Source organism: Diaphorina citri, unplaced genomic scaffold (assembly GCF_000475195.1).
Source record: "Diaphorina citri unplaced genomic scaffold, Diaci psyllid genome assembly version 1.1 scaffold105, whole genome shotgun sequence".
NCBI lineage: Eukaryota > Metazoa > Arthropoda > Insecta > Hemiptera > Psyllidae > Diaphorina > Diaphorina citri.
In genome coordinates this window covers 320,182-335,826 of record NW_007377542.1, presented here as the reverse complement: position 1 = coordinate 335,826, position 15,645 = coordinate 320,182, and the positions used below count along the sequence as shown (strand labels likewise).

General features: G+C 38.2%; 1 protein-coding gene across 1 annotated transcript in view; it reads left to right on the top strand.

Annotated features, from left to right (window-relative positions):
- Nucleotides 1–1,070: 1,070 nt before the first annotated feature.
- The window catches only part of LOC103524570 (fragile X mental retardation syndrome-related protein 1), a 22,807-nt gene continuing 8,232 nt past the window's right edge, over nt 1,071–15,645 (top strand). The window contains exons 1-5 of the mRNA XM_026819941.1: nt 1,071–1,183; nt 6,196–6,248; nt 12,110–12,248; nt 13,304–13,479; nt 15,108–15,309. Of these exons, the coding sequence (XP_026675742.1) occupies nt 1,133–1,183; nt 6,196–6,248; nt 12,110–12,248; nt 13,304–13,479; nt 15,108–15,309 (621 nt within the window). The 5' untranslated portion in view covers nt 1,071–1,132. The remainder of the gene's footprint in view (nt 1,184–6,195; nt 6,249–12,109; nt 12,249–13,303; nt 13,480–15,107; nt 15,310–15,645) is intronic.

Here is a 15,645-nt window from a genome sequence, read left to right as displayed (position 1 = left end):
AAGTTGCGGGTTCGATACTTCCCTGTGTCAACAAATTTCCCTTTTATTCTTGAACCGTTACCAAATAAGCAAGTGAATAGTCAATCGCATGTGATTTTTCACGCGGAATCGAATGGTGCTACTTTTAGGACTCTCTGACTTACAGTTGAGAAATTGCGGGTTCGATACTCCCCTCTGTGTCAACAAATTTCCCTTTTATTTGTGAACCATTAACAAGTAAGCATGTGAATAGTTGATCCCATGTGATTTTTCACGCGGAATCGAATGGTGCTACTTTTAGGACTCTCTGACTTACAGTTGAGAAATTGCGGGTTCGATACTCCCCTCTGTGTCAACAAATTTCCCTTTTATTTGTGAACCATTAACAAGTAAGCATGTGAATAGTTGATCCCATGTGATTTTTCACGCCGAATCGAATGGTGAAACTTTTAGAACTGTCCGACTTACAGTTGAGAAGTTTCGGGTTCGAATACCTACGTATTCTGCAAATGTAATAGAAAGTCGTGTGATGTTCACACCAGATTTTTTTACAGTGTTGCCGTGTGTAGCCGATCGTCGTTTATTTACTTTTTTGATCTCATTTTTAACGCATTTCAAAATCTTCAAACAAAAAGTTTTTGTGCTCGTTGCACCGAGCAAAATCATGATCTATTGGGTGTGTTGTCCTCTGCATCATAGAATTCTTCTGAATCACTGCTGGTACTAGCGGGAGAAGTCATCGCCAAAGTCTTGTATTACTCATACCCTGTAGAAAAGTTTTCTGGGTCACAATTATTTTTTTTAAAACTACCTACGATAAAGACTAATCAGATTGACAAAAAAGTAGAGATGACTGTCAAAGTGTCAAACAAGAGATAGGTAAAAGCTGATAAGATAAGAGAAGAGGAAAAGATGAACGGGGAAAAAAATAAAAAATGAAAAATAGGTTTTTATTTACCTGGAATCTCGATTATTTTCAATTTTTTAGCTAAATTCCTTTTTTTACAGTGTTGCCGTGTGTAGCCGATCGTCGTTTGTTTACTTTTTTGATCTCATTTTTAACGCATTTCAAAATCTTCAAACAAAAAGTTTTTGTGCTCGTTGCCCCGAGCAAAATCATAAAAAAAAAATCATTTTTCGTTTTCTGAGCAAAATGGACGAGCTTGAAGTCGAAGTTTGCGGCGAAAACGGCGCTTATTATAAGGTAATTACCAAGTAAAGTACTCTTCTAGCTTTCAACTGATCTTTTCACATGATTCTGCACGTTCCAATGTACAATTTTCACCCAAACCGGCTCAAAATCCCTATTGTTTCATGCATGAAATTTACATCTTGCTTGATTCTGCACGTTCCAATGTACAATTTTCACCCAAACCGGCTCAAAATCCCTATTGTTTCATGCATGAAATTTACATCTTGCTGAGAGACATTTTGAACAAAGACGCCATGGCCTGTTCCTGTATGGGCGTAAATCTTTCATTCTACTCCAAACCATGTGCATTCTTCCCAGTATCTTGTTCATTGCATATCAAATTGCATATTGCACTGAAATGACTATGTTTAGATGCACATCACCCATTCCCAAATGCTCAAATCAGAGGGCCTGTAATATGAAAACTTTTCCTTTAAAGGTTATGTTGATAGAAAATCATGCAGATATTGGTCTGTGGAGTTTATTTTAGTACACAAGGGGCTGCTTGCGGCTTTCCATACAAATGGGAAAATAGGCCCATGTCAACTCACTAGCTGTCGTAAATTTTGATAAAGGGGGCTTCTTATTTATGTTATGAAACAACTTTATTTGTCTAGGCCTGAAAGGGATAGCTTACACTTATTTACTATGGGAAAGTTGTAACAAAAGTCTGTAAAACATGCTACAGATGCTTGTAATGTTCAACACTACTATCTCTTGAGAAATGAGCCCTATATGGTCGAATGATCCTTTAAAAATACCAAACCTATGTAGAATTTTCTTGCAATATTCAAAACACTGCTTATTGTTTCCCAGACCCTTGTAAAAACATGCTACAGATGCTTGTAATGTTCAACACTACTATCTCTTGAGAAATGAGCCCTATATGGTCGAATGATCCTTTAAAAATACCAGACCTATGTAGAATTTTCTTGCAATATTCAAAACACTGCTATTTTTGGGCTTATTGTTTCCCAGACCCTTGTAATAGCTTAAGCTGTCGTAAATTTTGATAAAGGGGGCTTCTTATTTATGTTATGAAACAACTTTATTTGTCTAGGCCTGAAAGGGATAGCTTACACTCATTTACTATGGGAAAGTTGTAACAAAAGTCTGTAAAACATGCTACAGATGCCTGTAATGTTCAACACTACTATCTCTTGAGAAATGAGCCCTATATGGTCGAATGATCCTTTAAAAATACCAAACCTATGTAGAATTTTCTTGCAATATTCAAAACACTGCTATTTTTGGGCTTATTGTTTCCCAGACCCTTGTATTAGCTTGGAATGTCTTGAGCATTAGACTTGGGCCTTCTAAGTTAGATTAACACAAGATATTCAACCCTTTAGCAAGCAATTTCTTTCTTTTCTTTTTTAATCCAAATATGTCAGTACTTACCCACAAAGATAAGAAAAAGAAAAAAATGGATTGGTATTTTTCTTTACAATACTTTCCTCATCAAAAGACAGATGAAGGGAACATCAGTTAGAGGTTAGAAAATGCTGTGTGACCCTCTGTGACACATACATGAGGACCCAGATGAATGCATGTTTTTGCATATTTTGGCAGTTTTCTAGCAAATTCTTGCATATATTGGCCATTTTTTGGTGCATATTGCATACATATTTGGGCCATTTTTTTATGCATATAATCAGCCCCTACTTATTACCCTCAGAAAATTATCTTGGATAAAAACATTGAAGTTAATCTAAGGCCACCGAAGGGGAATCCTGTGGATGGTGGAAGGTGAGATTTCATTTCATCATATCTGTTTTTGTTTCGTGGAGGTTTAAGGGCACTGTATTGCTGGTGCTGATTTGCTGAACAGACTTTGCTAAGGTTTTTAGTGATGGGGTTTTACGTTTCATTCAGTAAAAAGCTATCTGCCTTGCATTAACCTCACCCAACCCAAACGTGGCCAAGAAAAACAGCAGGACACAAATGCCCAGATGGTCATCCGTCTAGACACCAGCAATGCGCAACTTTACATGGGTTTTACCCGTTGATTTGTTAATCAATCAATCAATCAATCAATCAATCAATCAATCAATCAACTTTCTTTAACTTCAGTGATCAATCGGGAACTATTACATTCCACGTGCTATCGCCTTGCCGTTGGCTAAGGGAGTGCCTGGAATTTGCAAGCCTTTATGATACAAACCTTTCATGTAACTTGAAAATTTCCTTAAGTGATACACCTAAGGAGATCTTTTCACTAAAGTAGATCTTTTCTCTTTTCACTAAAGGGGATCTTTTCACTTAAGTAGATCTTTTCTTAGGTGATCTTTTCACTAAAGGAGATCTTTTCTGAGGTGACCTTGGAATTTGCAAGCCTTTATGAGACAAACCTTTCATGTAACTTGAAAATTTCCTTAAGTGATACACCTAAGGAGATCTTTTCACTAAAGGTGATCTTTTCACTAAAGTAGATCTTTTCTCTTTTCACTTAAGTAGATTTTTCACTAAAGGAGATCTTTTCTGAGGTGTCCTCATTATTCTTATTTGTTTTTCGTTCAGGTGATCGTGAAAATGATCAAGGGCGACTTCCACGTGGTGGAGTACCTGGGCTGCCAGAGCACCTTCACGGAGATAGTACCCCCGGAGCGCATGCGTCAGAAGAACACCAATCCGCCTATCGACGCCAAGACGTTCCACAAGTTCGACATCGAAGTGCCTCTGGATGTGCAGGAATTGTAAGTGCGGGGTTTTCACTCGCTGACCAAGGTCCGGGGCTACAAAGTGAAATTAAACTTCGTTGAAGTTTAACTTTGGGATTAAGCAATCTGATTGGCTGATTTCAAAAAATGGAAAGAACACCAATCCGCCTATCGACGCCAAGACGTTCCACAAGTTCGACATCGAAGTGCCTCTGGACGTGCAGGAATTGTAAGTGCGGGTTTTCACTCGCTGACCAAGGTCCGGGACTACAAAGTGAAATTTAAACTTCGTTGAAGTTTAACTTTCGGATTAAGCAATCTGATTGGCTGATTTCAAACAAGCTGGGTTCGTCCCTCCGCCAAATCCGCGAACAAAATTGCCAAATCCGCGAACAAAATTGCCAAATCCGCGAACATAATCGCGAAATCCGCGAACGAAATCCGCGAACATAATCGCCAAATCCGCGAACCTAATAGACCACTACGCCATGGGAGCTGACTAAAAAAATAGTTTTGTGGCCTGTGGGGCACAACCCTTTTAACAGCTAAGGATAAATCAAAATCCGGCTTTGATGATACCTCACCTTTTTTCTGGGTACCATAGGACTTTTTCCTGTTTTACCTATTGGTAAATACTGCTACATATGTTATCATAGGGATTTTTCTAGCATTGTGAATCACTCAGCCTTCTCAGCTCAGCTTATGCAAATATAATAGACTCACCTACAATACATTTGTGTACTTATGATTCAGGGTACCTATTCTTTATCACAAATTGACACATACCTAGGTAAAATATGTCATTGTGTTTGGAGTTTGTTCTAAGTTTTTTTTTCTCTCTTAACTTTTTTTGAAGAGTTCACCTACTTACAATACATTTGTGTACTTATGATTCAGGGTATTCTTTATCACAAATTGACACATACCTAGGTAAAATATGTCATTGTGTTTGGAGTTTGTTCTAAGTTTTTTTTCTCTCTTAACTTTTTTTTGAAGAGGACTGATGAGGGACCTATAACAGTGAAGGTCTTAACGTCCCGAAATCAAAGAGAATAGGAGAAAGCCAGCCTTCTCGGAAATCGAAGAGAGAAGGAAGACAGAATAAGCCAGACATTCCGCGAACGAACCTCATCTGTTTAGAAAGTTCATAGTACTTAAGTACTACCTAGGTACCTAGCGCTTACAAAGGCAGGCGCGCTACCGTCCAAACAGTCCAAACTATTCTATGGAATTAGAATGATAATTTTTATCTCACATTTTACTGAGTAGACGCCTGAAAGGGATAGCTTACACTTATTTACTATGGGAAAGTTGTAACAAAAGTCTGTAAAACATGCTACAGATGCTTGTAATGTTCAACACTACTATCTCTTGAGAAATGAGCCCTATATGGTCGAATGATCCTTTAAAAATACCAAACCTATGTAGAATTTTCTTGCAATATTCAAAACACTGCTATTTTTGGTGCCCTATATGGTCGCCCCTAAATGAGCCCTATATGGTCGAATGATCCTTTAAAAATACCAAACCTATGTAGAATTTTCTTGCAATATTCAAAACACTGCTTATTGTTTCCCAGACCCTTGTAATAGCTTGGAATGTCTTGAGCATTAGACTTGGGCCTTCTAAGTTAGATTAACACAAGATATTCAACCCTTTAGCAAGCAATTTCTTTCTTTTCTTTTTTAATCCAAATATGTCAGTACCCACAAAGATAAGAAAAAGAAAAAAAATGGATTGGTATTTTTCTTTACAATACTTTCCTCATTAAAAGACAGATGAAGGGAACATCAGTTAGAGGTTAGAAAATGCTGTGTGACCCTCTGTGACACATACATGAGGACCTAGATGAGTGCATGTTTTTGCATATTTTGGCAGTTTTCTAGCATATTCTTGCATATACCTATTGGTCATTTTTTGGTGCATATTGCATACATATTTGGGCCATTTTTTTATGCATATAATCCGCCCCCTACTTATTACCCTCAGAAAGTTATCTTGGATAAAAACATTCAAGTTGGGTCTGACAGCCCTTCATCTTCATAATCTTGTGGAAACTTTGTCATCAATGTTTTTTTACTTACTTTTTTTTATTTTTATTTTACTGTTTGAGTACTTTTTGTTTTAATATTCAATTATTTGTTTGAAATACCTAAGTAGCAATAGCTACATATTAATCCCATCTTCTAAAGTCTTCATAATCTTGTGGAAACTTTGTCATCAATGTTTTTTTACTTACTTTTTTTTATTTTTATTTTACTGTTTGAGTACTTTTTGTTTCAATATTCAATTATTTGTTTGAAATACCTAGCAATAGCTACATATTAATCCCATCTTCTAAATACACCTCTCTTTTGTTTTCAGGCCTTTGTGACTGATGTCTCAGATGAAGAGGTGTCAGTTGTATTTGAAAATGAGTAAGTGAAAAATTATTTTATCTAGAGTTTTTATCTATCTCACTGTTTTGTTTTTATGTACTTATTTCTTAGTGTAGCTGTTTTCATCAATGATTCTCACCTTGTACTATTGACACAATATCTTTTACTTAGTAGAGCCAAACAATTGCTACCCTGGATCCAAATACACCTATTTATTATTTTATTTATAAACTTACTTAGAGGTACCCACTGTAAAGTCTTCAAGTTTTGAGTGGAGCTCATTACACAATATCTAGGCAATGTAACTTTTCAGTTTCTTTTCATTTGTTTAATTTTCTTTGTCACCTTTTACTTTCCTTATCCTACAGGAAGGAAAGTAATTAGCTGAACTTTTGTAAGAGGTGTCAGTTGTATTTGAAAATGAGTAAGTGAAAAATTATTTTATCTAGAGTTTTTATCTATCTCACTGTTTTGTTTTTATGTATTACTTAGTGTAGCTGTTTTCATCAATGATTCTCACCTTGTACTATTGACACAATATCTTTTAGTAGAGCCAAACAACTACTACCCTGGATCCAAATACACCTATTTATTTATTTATTTATTTTTTTTTTATTTATAAACTTACTCATTTATAAACCTACCCACTGTAAAGTCTTCAAGTTTTGAGTGGAGCTCATTACACAATATCTAGGCACTGTAACTTTTCAGTTTCTTTTCATTTGTTTATTTTTCTTTGTCACTTTTTACTTTCCTTATCCTACAGGAAGGAAAGTAATTAGCTGAACTTTTGTTTTTTATTTTCATTCAAGGAATTATCCTGAAATCAGACCTTTTCCATCATTGGCTAAGGGTATGCTTCCACCCTCAGCCATACCTCCAATTCCTTCATTTATGGCCACATCTCGAACCAATTACTCTAATTCTGATGAGTAAGTGGAGTGTTTACTTACTGTTATCAAATAACCCCCTCATCTACTCTCTCATATTGATGTGTTTATTTATCTCTGAGAATGCTTGAGCACCGTTTGGGTGTAGTGTCCAAGCATTGCCAGAGGTTATACTGTTATCAAATAACCCCCTCATCTACTCTCTCATATTGATGTGTTTATTTATCTCTGAGAATGCTTGAGCACCGTTTGGGTGTAGCGTCCAAGCATTGCCAGAGGTTTACAATCACGTTAACATAAGCTTGTAGATTTGGGACTCAATGTTTTAACCAATTTGTTCACATAATCTGTGTGTCTTGTGTTGAGGGTTAGGAAAGAAATGAACTTCTAATAACCTATTTTATTTTAACCCCTCTAAGCCAGTTTTACTGATTCATAAAATGATGTTTTCTATCCAATATAACTTCACATGCTCATCCATTTCATGAATTGAAAATTCCTGATCAGCCTCATGTTCTTTTTACTTTGCCATAATCCAGTAACATTAAACTATTTTCATTGAAATAACAAAATGCAACTAATACCCACCTACTTTTTTGGGCTTAGAGTACGAGTGTGAGTTTTTTCACAACACTGCTTACTTTATTTACTCAGCCAACATTAGTTTAGAATACAAGCATTCCTTACTGTTAAATACTTTTGTTTTTTATCCTCCTTTTTGTCATCACTACATTTTTTTTCTCGTCTCTCATCAGGTCATCACATTTGAATTTTTAATTTTATTTGTGTTTTGCATGATTTTTTCTCTTCATATAATTTATTATTATTATTATTATTATTATTATTATTATCTATGTTTCAGCCATCGTGAAACATTGTATGGAGAAGTTATCAGGAGTATGGAGTACTGAATTAACCCTATGTCTGCCTCTACCAGTCAAACTATCCTGGGGGTATAACTGGGGTGATATGAAACCAGTCCAGTGAGAGGTAAAGTGTTAATAATATTGCTCCAATAGGACTAAAGAGTCCCTATACATCAGTAGGCTTCTATTTACTATGTAAATGTAAATGCATTTTCTTTGTGTTATTATGTCACAACTTTGGTGCTCCCTGCAGCATTGTAGGATTTTTCCCAATAAGTATCTCAATAATCCTAACAACCAATGTTTACCTACTATGCTGGCACCGGTCGCTATGCGCATTTATATGTCATAGCTACTCATTTTCCTCACGAGGCTGAGTGGGCCCCGCAACAGCCAGTCACGGGATCAATCATTTGCATGATACAAATTTCTTGACCCCGCCGGGAATCGAACCCGGGTCTCCCGCGTGCAAGGCGAGTGCAGTGACCACTACGCCATGGGAGCTGACTAAAAAAATAGTTTTGTGGCCTGTGGGGCACAACCCTTTTAACAGCTAAGGATAAATCAAAATCCGGCTTTGATGATACCTCACCTTTTTTCTGGGTACCATAGGATTTTTTTCCTGTTTTACCTATTGGTAAATACTGCTACATATGTTATCATAGGGATTTTTCTAGCATTGTGAATCACTCAGCCTTCTCAGCTCAGCTTATGCAAATATAATAGACTCACCTACTTACAATACATTTGTGTACTTATGATTCAGGGTATTCTTTATCACAAATTGACACATACCTAGGTAAAATATGTCATTGTTTTTGGAGTTTGTTCTAAGTTTTTTTTTTCTCTCTTAACTTTTTTTGAAGAGGACTGATGAGGGAGGGACCTATAACAGTGAAGGTCTTGACGTCCCGAAATCAAAGAGAATAGGAGAAAGCCAGCCTTCTCGGAAATCGAAGAGAGAAGGAAGACAGAATAAGCCAGACATTCCGCGAACGAACCTCATCTGTTTAGAAAGTTCATAGTACTTAGGTACTTACTACCTAGCGCTTAAAAAAGGCAGGCTCGCTACCGTCCAAACTATTCTATGGAATTAGAATGATAATTTTTATCTCACATTTTACTGAGTAGAGTACCTATAGTGTGTCCAGATCAATGTGACAGCAAAATAGGCATTGTTGCCAAACATGTAACATGTGCAATGGTAGAGAATCTTCAAAAGGGGAAGGTATATTGCACAGTGCTTCCTCCGACAGTGAAACAAAGTCAGGTAAGGCCATAATCACCTTACCTGGAATCCAACTTCTGATCTTAGAGCTACCTCTGCATTTTAAAAGAGAGAGTTTATCAAAAATAGACCTTTACCTCAATTGCAATTGCAACAATGTAAGGATTTCCTGCAACCTGATTGGTTCCTTCATTTTGGGTTGATGACTCATTGCTGTCACATTGATCTGGATGAACTATAGGTATGTTTGTTATTCGTGTAGTAACTTCCTACATACCTACTATGTTTACTGAAAAAAAATGGATTTCCTGCAATCTGATTGGTTCCTTCATTTTGGGTTGATGACTCATTGCTGTCACATTGATCTGGATGAACTTTAGGTATGTTTGTTATTCGTGTAGTAACTTCCTACATACCTACTATGTTTACTGAAAAAATGACGAATGATGAGTCACTCTTGTTTGTTAGTTTCAATAAGTACCTACCTAGTCTGAAACAGGGCCCGTAGGCAGGAATTTGTTGAGGGTGCCAACAGTGTTGTAGTAGGGGGCGTGGTATTTTCCTTTCGGAAACGGAAATATCGCCTGTACTAAATCATTGCTGTCACATTGATCTGGATGAACTATAGGTATGTTTGTTATTCGTGTAGTAACTTCCTACATACCTACTATGTTTACTGAAAAAAAATGATTGACGAATGATGAGTCACTCTTGTTTGTTAGTTTCAATAAGTACCTACCTAGTCTGAAACAGGGTCCGTAGGCAGGATTTTGTTCAGGGTGCGAACAGTGTTGTAGTAGAGGGCGTGGTGTTTTCCTTTCGGAAACGGAAATATCGCCTGTACTAAATCGTATCCATAGCAACTAAAAATCAATCGAAACTGGTCGATGGCAAATGAACGCGATTAGTATCCAAATAGAAGAGAAGAAAATATAGAAGTTATTTTTTTTATTTCTGAGCTGTCAATGTGAATCTGACCAAGTGAACAATGTAATTTTAATTTTTCTCGTATTCTTTCTCAATTAATTGATCATAAAATTAAGTTGTTAGTAGCAGAACAACTTTTTTTGAACAGTTTGATAGGGGAAAAATCGAAAGTGGCCTATGACAAACAGACGCCATTAGTAAAAGCAGAAGAAAATTGTTTTAATTTTTCTCGTATTTTTCCTCAACTAATTGATCATAAAATTAGGTTGTTAGTAGCAAAACAACTTTTTTTGAACAGTTTGATAGGTGAAAAATCGAAAGTGGCCTATGACGAACAGACGCCATTAGTATTGAAGCAAAAGAAAATAAACAACATTGGAAAATAGATAGGTACCTTAAGGAAATAGGAAATCTTAAGGAAAAAGGGAACCTAAATCATTTAGGAACGACTGTGCATTCGGCCCTAAGAAATCCGTTTAGGATAAAATCCGCCCCGGGCGGAAATTCAACCCGCGACCTAGCGCTTACAAGGCAGACGCGCTACCAACCAAGCCAACTACGAGGCTGGCCTGAAAACTCTCTATGGCAGTGGTTCTCAAACTTTTTTGCATGGCGCCCCCTTTGGGCACATTATCATTTCTCGGAAATCGAAGAGAGAAGGAAGACAGAATAAGCCAGACATTCCGCGAACGAACCTCATCTGTTTAGAAAGTTCATAGTACTTAGGTACTTACTACCTAGCGCTTAAAAAAGGCAGGCTCGCTACCGTCCAAACTATTCTATGGAATTAGAATGATAATTTTTATCTCACATTTTACTGAGTAGAGTACCTATAGTCCTCGGTATATTATTTTTACCTATGGGTTTTATGGAATAACAAAACGAGAATTTGAAACTTTGAGAAACTTATTTTTAATAATAAAGTAGGTAGGTAGGTGTTGTGCATCAACCTTGACCAAGAATGTCAACGTTGTAACCGAGGACAGCAAAATAGGCATTGTTGCCAAACATGTAACATGTGCAATGGTAGAGAATCTTTAAAAGGGGAAGGTATATTGCACAGTGCTTCCACCGACAGTGAAACAAAGTCAGGTAAGGCCATAATCACCTTACCTGGAATCCAACCTCTGATCTTAGAGCTACCTCTGCATTTTAAAAGAGAGAGTTTATCAAAAATAAATAGACCTTTACCTCAATTGGTAACCGAGGATACAAAGGAAAAGCTCGCGAGGAAAAGCTCGCGCCCCCCCTGATTTGTCTCCACGCCCCCCAGTTTGAGAACCTCTGCTCTATGGTAAGATTGGGCATAAACTATTCGTTTCCTCTCTCATCCCCCTCAGGTATACGGACGAGTTTCATGTACAAGAGGACCTGATGGGATTAGCCATAGGTGCTCACGGGGGGTTTTTTTTCCAAAAAAAAAAAAAAAAAAAAAAAACAGTCGACGCCATCGATCGACTTTTTTTTTGTGCAAAATTACCCACTCTTAAGAGTCACTTGTGTGTTGTCTTGTGTAGGTTATTTTGCATTTACAACATAGATTCACCTCATCGATCGACGATTGATTGACGGAGTCGACCATGTGTGGACACACACAGCTTTAATGTGAGCAACCCGTTTTCTCAAGCACGGAAAGTAGAAGGCATCACCAATATAGAACTTGAAGAACACACGTGCACCTTCAAGATTTACGGAGAGGTAAGCTTCGACTCTTACGCTGCCTCGGTAGCGTGGTGGTCAAGACGCTCGCCTGGTAAACAGGAGGGCGTAAGTTCGATCCCAGCCGAGGCATATTTTTTTTTTTTTTTTTTTTTTTTTTTTTTTTTCTTGGTGCAAAATTACCCACTCTTAAGAGTCACTTGTGTGTTGTCTTGTGTGGGTTATTTTGCATTTACAACATAGATTCACCTCATCGATCGACGATTGATTGACGGAGTTGACCATGTGTGGACACAGCTTTAATGTGAGCAACCCGTTTTCCCTCCTCAGATGGCAACCCGAGTCCAAATTTCAGTTCAGCATGGTGCGACTTCCCCCCAGGGAGACCATCAACTCCGGTTTTGTTGAGAATCAGGAGGTGGAGGTGTTCTCTAAGGCCACCGAAGGGGAATCCTGTGGATGGTGGAAGGTGAGATTTCATTTCATCATATCTGTTTTTGTTTCGTAGAGGTTTAAGGTCACTGTATTGCTGTGCTGATTTGCTGAACAGACTTTGCTAAGGTTTTTAGTGATGGGGTTTTACGTTTCATTCAGCAAAAAGCTACCCGCCTTGCATTAACCTCATTCTAAGGCCACCGAAGGGGAATCCTGTGGATGGTGGAAGGTGAGATTTCATTTCATCATATCTGTTTTTGTTTCGTGGAGGTTTAAGGTCACTGTATTGCTGTGCTGATTTGCTGAACAGACTTTGCTAAGGTTTTTAGTGATGGAGTTTTACGTTTCATTCAGCAAAAAGCTACCCGCCTTGCATTAACCTCACCCAACCCAAACGTGGCCAAGAAAAACAGCAGGACACAAATGCCCAGATGGTCACCCGTCTAGACACCAGCAATGCGCAACTTTACATGGGTTTTACCCGTTGATTTGTTAATCAATCAATCAATCAATCAATCAATCAATCAATCAATCAATCAATCAATCAATCAATCAATCAATCAATCAATCAATCAATCAATCAATCAATCAATCAATCAATCAATCAATCAATCAATCAATCAATCAATCAATCAATCAATCAATCAATCAATCAATCAATCAATCAATCAATCAATCAATCAATCAATCAATCAATCAATCAATCAATCAATCAATCAATCAATCAATCAATCAATCAATCAATCAATCAATCAATCAATCAATCAATCAATCAACTTTCTTTAACTTCAGTGATCAATCGGGAACTATTACATTCCACGTGCTATCGCCTTGCCGTTGGCTAAGGGAGTGCCTGGAATTTGCAAGCCTTTATGATACAAACCTTTCATGTAACTTGAAAATTTCCTTAAGTGATACACCTAAGGAGATCTTTTCACTAAAGGTGATCTTTTCACTAAAGTAGATCTTTTCTCTTTTCACTAAAGGGGATCTTTTCACTTAAGTAGATCTTTTCTTAGGTGATCTTTTCACTAAAGGAGATCTTTTCTGAGGTGACCTTCTCATTATTCTTATTTGTTTTTCGTTCAGGTGATCGTGAAAATGATCAAGGGCGACTTCCACGTGGTGGAGTACCTGGGCTGCCAGAGCACCTTCACGGAGATAGTACCCCCGGAGCGCATGCGTCAGAAGAACACCAATCCGCCTATCGACGCCAAGACGTTCCACAAGTTCGACATCGAAGTGCCTCTGGACGTGCAGGAATTGTAAGTGCGGGTTTTCACTCGCTGACCAAGGTCCGGGACTACAAAGTGAAATTTAAACTTCGTTGAAGTTTAACTTTCGGATTAAGCAATCTGATTGGCTGATTTCAAACAAGCTGGGTTCGTCCCTCCGGGAATTTTTTAGCCCGTAGTTTATTCGATCGTGATTAAAGAAAATCAGTACCTATGTACCTACCTAATTTGTTTAATATTCAGTTTATTATTATTCTTGATTTGATTTTTCGATTTTACTTTCATGTAATGATTTAAAATCAAGACTAGAGCCCGTTCTCCCTTTATTCCCAATATAAGGTTCAAGTCACCCATCCATTTATTGGCCTTGCTCGGCGTAGCTTAACACACGTCCGGTCTCCGCTCTTCCGATCTCAAGTTCTGTTTTTCTCTGGCCTAGTGGTCTCTGTCTACACTCACAACACAAATGTTAGATGCACAACAAGAAGTGTCGGAGTAATAACTTTTTTTTTTTTTTGTTCAATTTGCCTGGTTCATTTATTTGTGTTCTTGAAGAATACAAAGGGGATTTTCCCATATTGACTTTATCCAAGGGATTTGCTCTTTCAAGCAAAGTCTTCTATATCAGTCGCGCTTAGAGCAGGAAAAATGAGGACCAACGGAATTTTTCTTTTTCTTCTACGACTTCTAGATACCGAGATAAATCGATTTAACAAATACCGGTAAATCGTGAACTTTGACGTCACGGCAAACGCTCCCGTAGGCGATGACGTCATAGTTCATGACTTCCGCTTCGTTTGTTGTGCGCATTTTGACGTGAAATCTGACGTCACAACTCTTTGAACTTTTTTATTAGAACGGCAATTAAAAATTGAAATACCCATAACGTTTCTCATTTCCGCAGGTTCCCGACATCAGACGCCCGAGAACATAGACGAGCGGTTGCCGCCCCGCCAAAGCTACGGCGGAGGTGGCAACAGTCGTGGTGGGGGGCGAACAAAATCGCGAAATCCGCGAACAAAATCGCGAAATCCGCGAACATAATCGCCAAATCCGCGAACAAAATCGCCTAATCCGCGAACATAATCGCGAAATCCGCGAACAAAATCACCAAATCCGCGAACAAAATCGCGAAATCCGCGAGCATAATCGCGAAATCCGCGAACATAATCGCCAAATCCGCGAACAAAATTGCCAAATCCGCGAACATAATCACGAAATCCTCGCATGACGGACGACGAAGGTACGCTGCTGGACAATGGAGATCGAGGTAAGTGAGTCGGTCAGTGAGTTATTCCGTCAGTGGTAGAAAACGCCTCCGGCGTTAACCTCGCCTAGTGGTTACCTTCCACTCAAGAGTCTATTATTATTATTATTATTTACTTTTTGACAAAATTATAATATTGGCGCCACACCAATGAGAGAAGAGTAAAGTCAGGTGACTAAAAAATTTTGGTTAGTCAGCTGTTCGTGAACTGTCCTTCGACCTTGATATGTAAAAAGACCCAAACGCTCCCTCTATGTTATTCTTACTCTGAGGGTTGTTCACACCAGATTAATGTTTTCAGTAGTGTCGGGTCCTGTTTGTTTGTCTTCATAAAATTGTACCTACATTTAGTTCTCCCCACAATAACTCTCGATGTATCCCTGGATTTCAGCGCTAAAATGGAAGGCGCTCACAAGGACTTCCAGAAGGCGATCGCGGCGGCCATCGTGCGCTACATCCCGGACAAGGGCGCGCTTAGCGTGATATCACGTGACGAGGCATGCCAGAAGCGCGCCTCCATGATCAAGGACATGCACTTCCGCAATCTCAATCAGAAGGTGGTCCTACTGAAGCGCACCGAAGATATTGACTTTAAAAATTCATAAAACCATTCAGAAATCGGGGGAAATTGAAAATACAGACCAGGACTGCAAAATGTAAACAAAGATTTCCATAATTTTCCACCAATGAGAGAAGAGTAAAGTCAGGTGACTAAAAAATTTTGGTTAGTCAGCTGTTCGTGAACTGTCCTTCGACCTTGATATGTAAAGTAAAAAGACCCAAACGCTCCCTCTATGTTATTCTTACTCTGAGGGTTGTTCACACCAGATTAATGTTTTTCTCCTTCGACCATGTAAAGTAAAAAGACCCAAACGCTCCCTCTATGTTATTCTTACTCTGAGGGTTGTTCACACCAGATTAATGTTTTT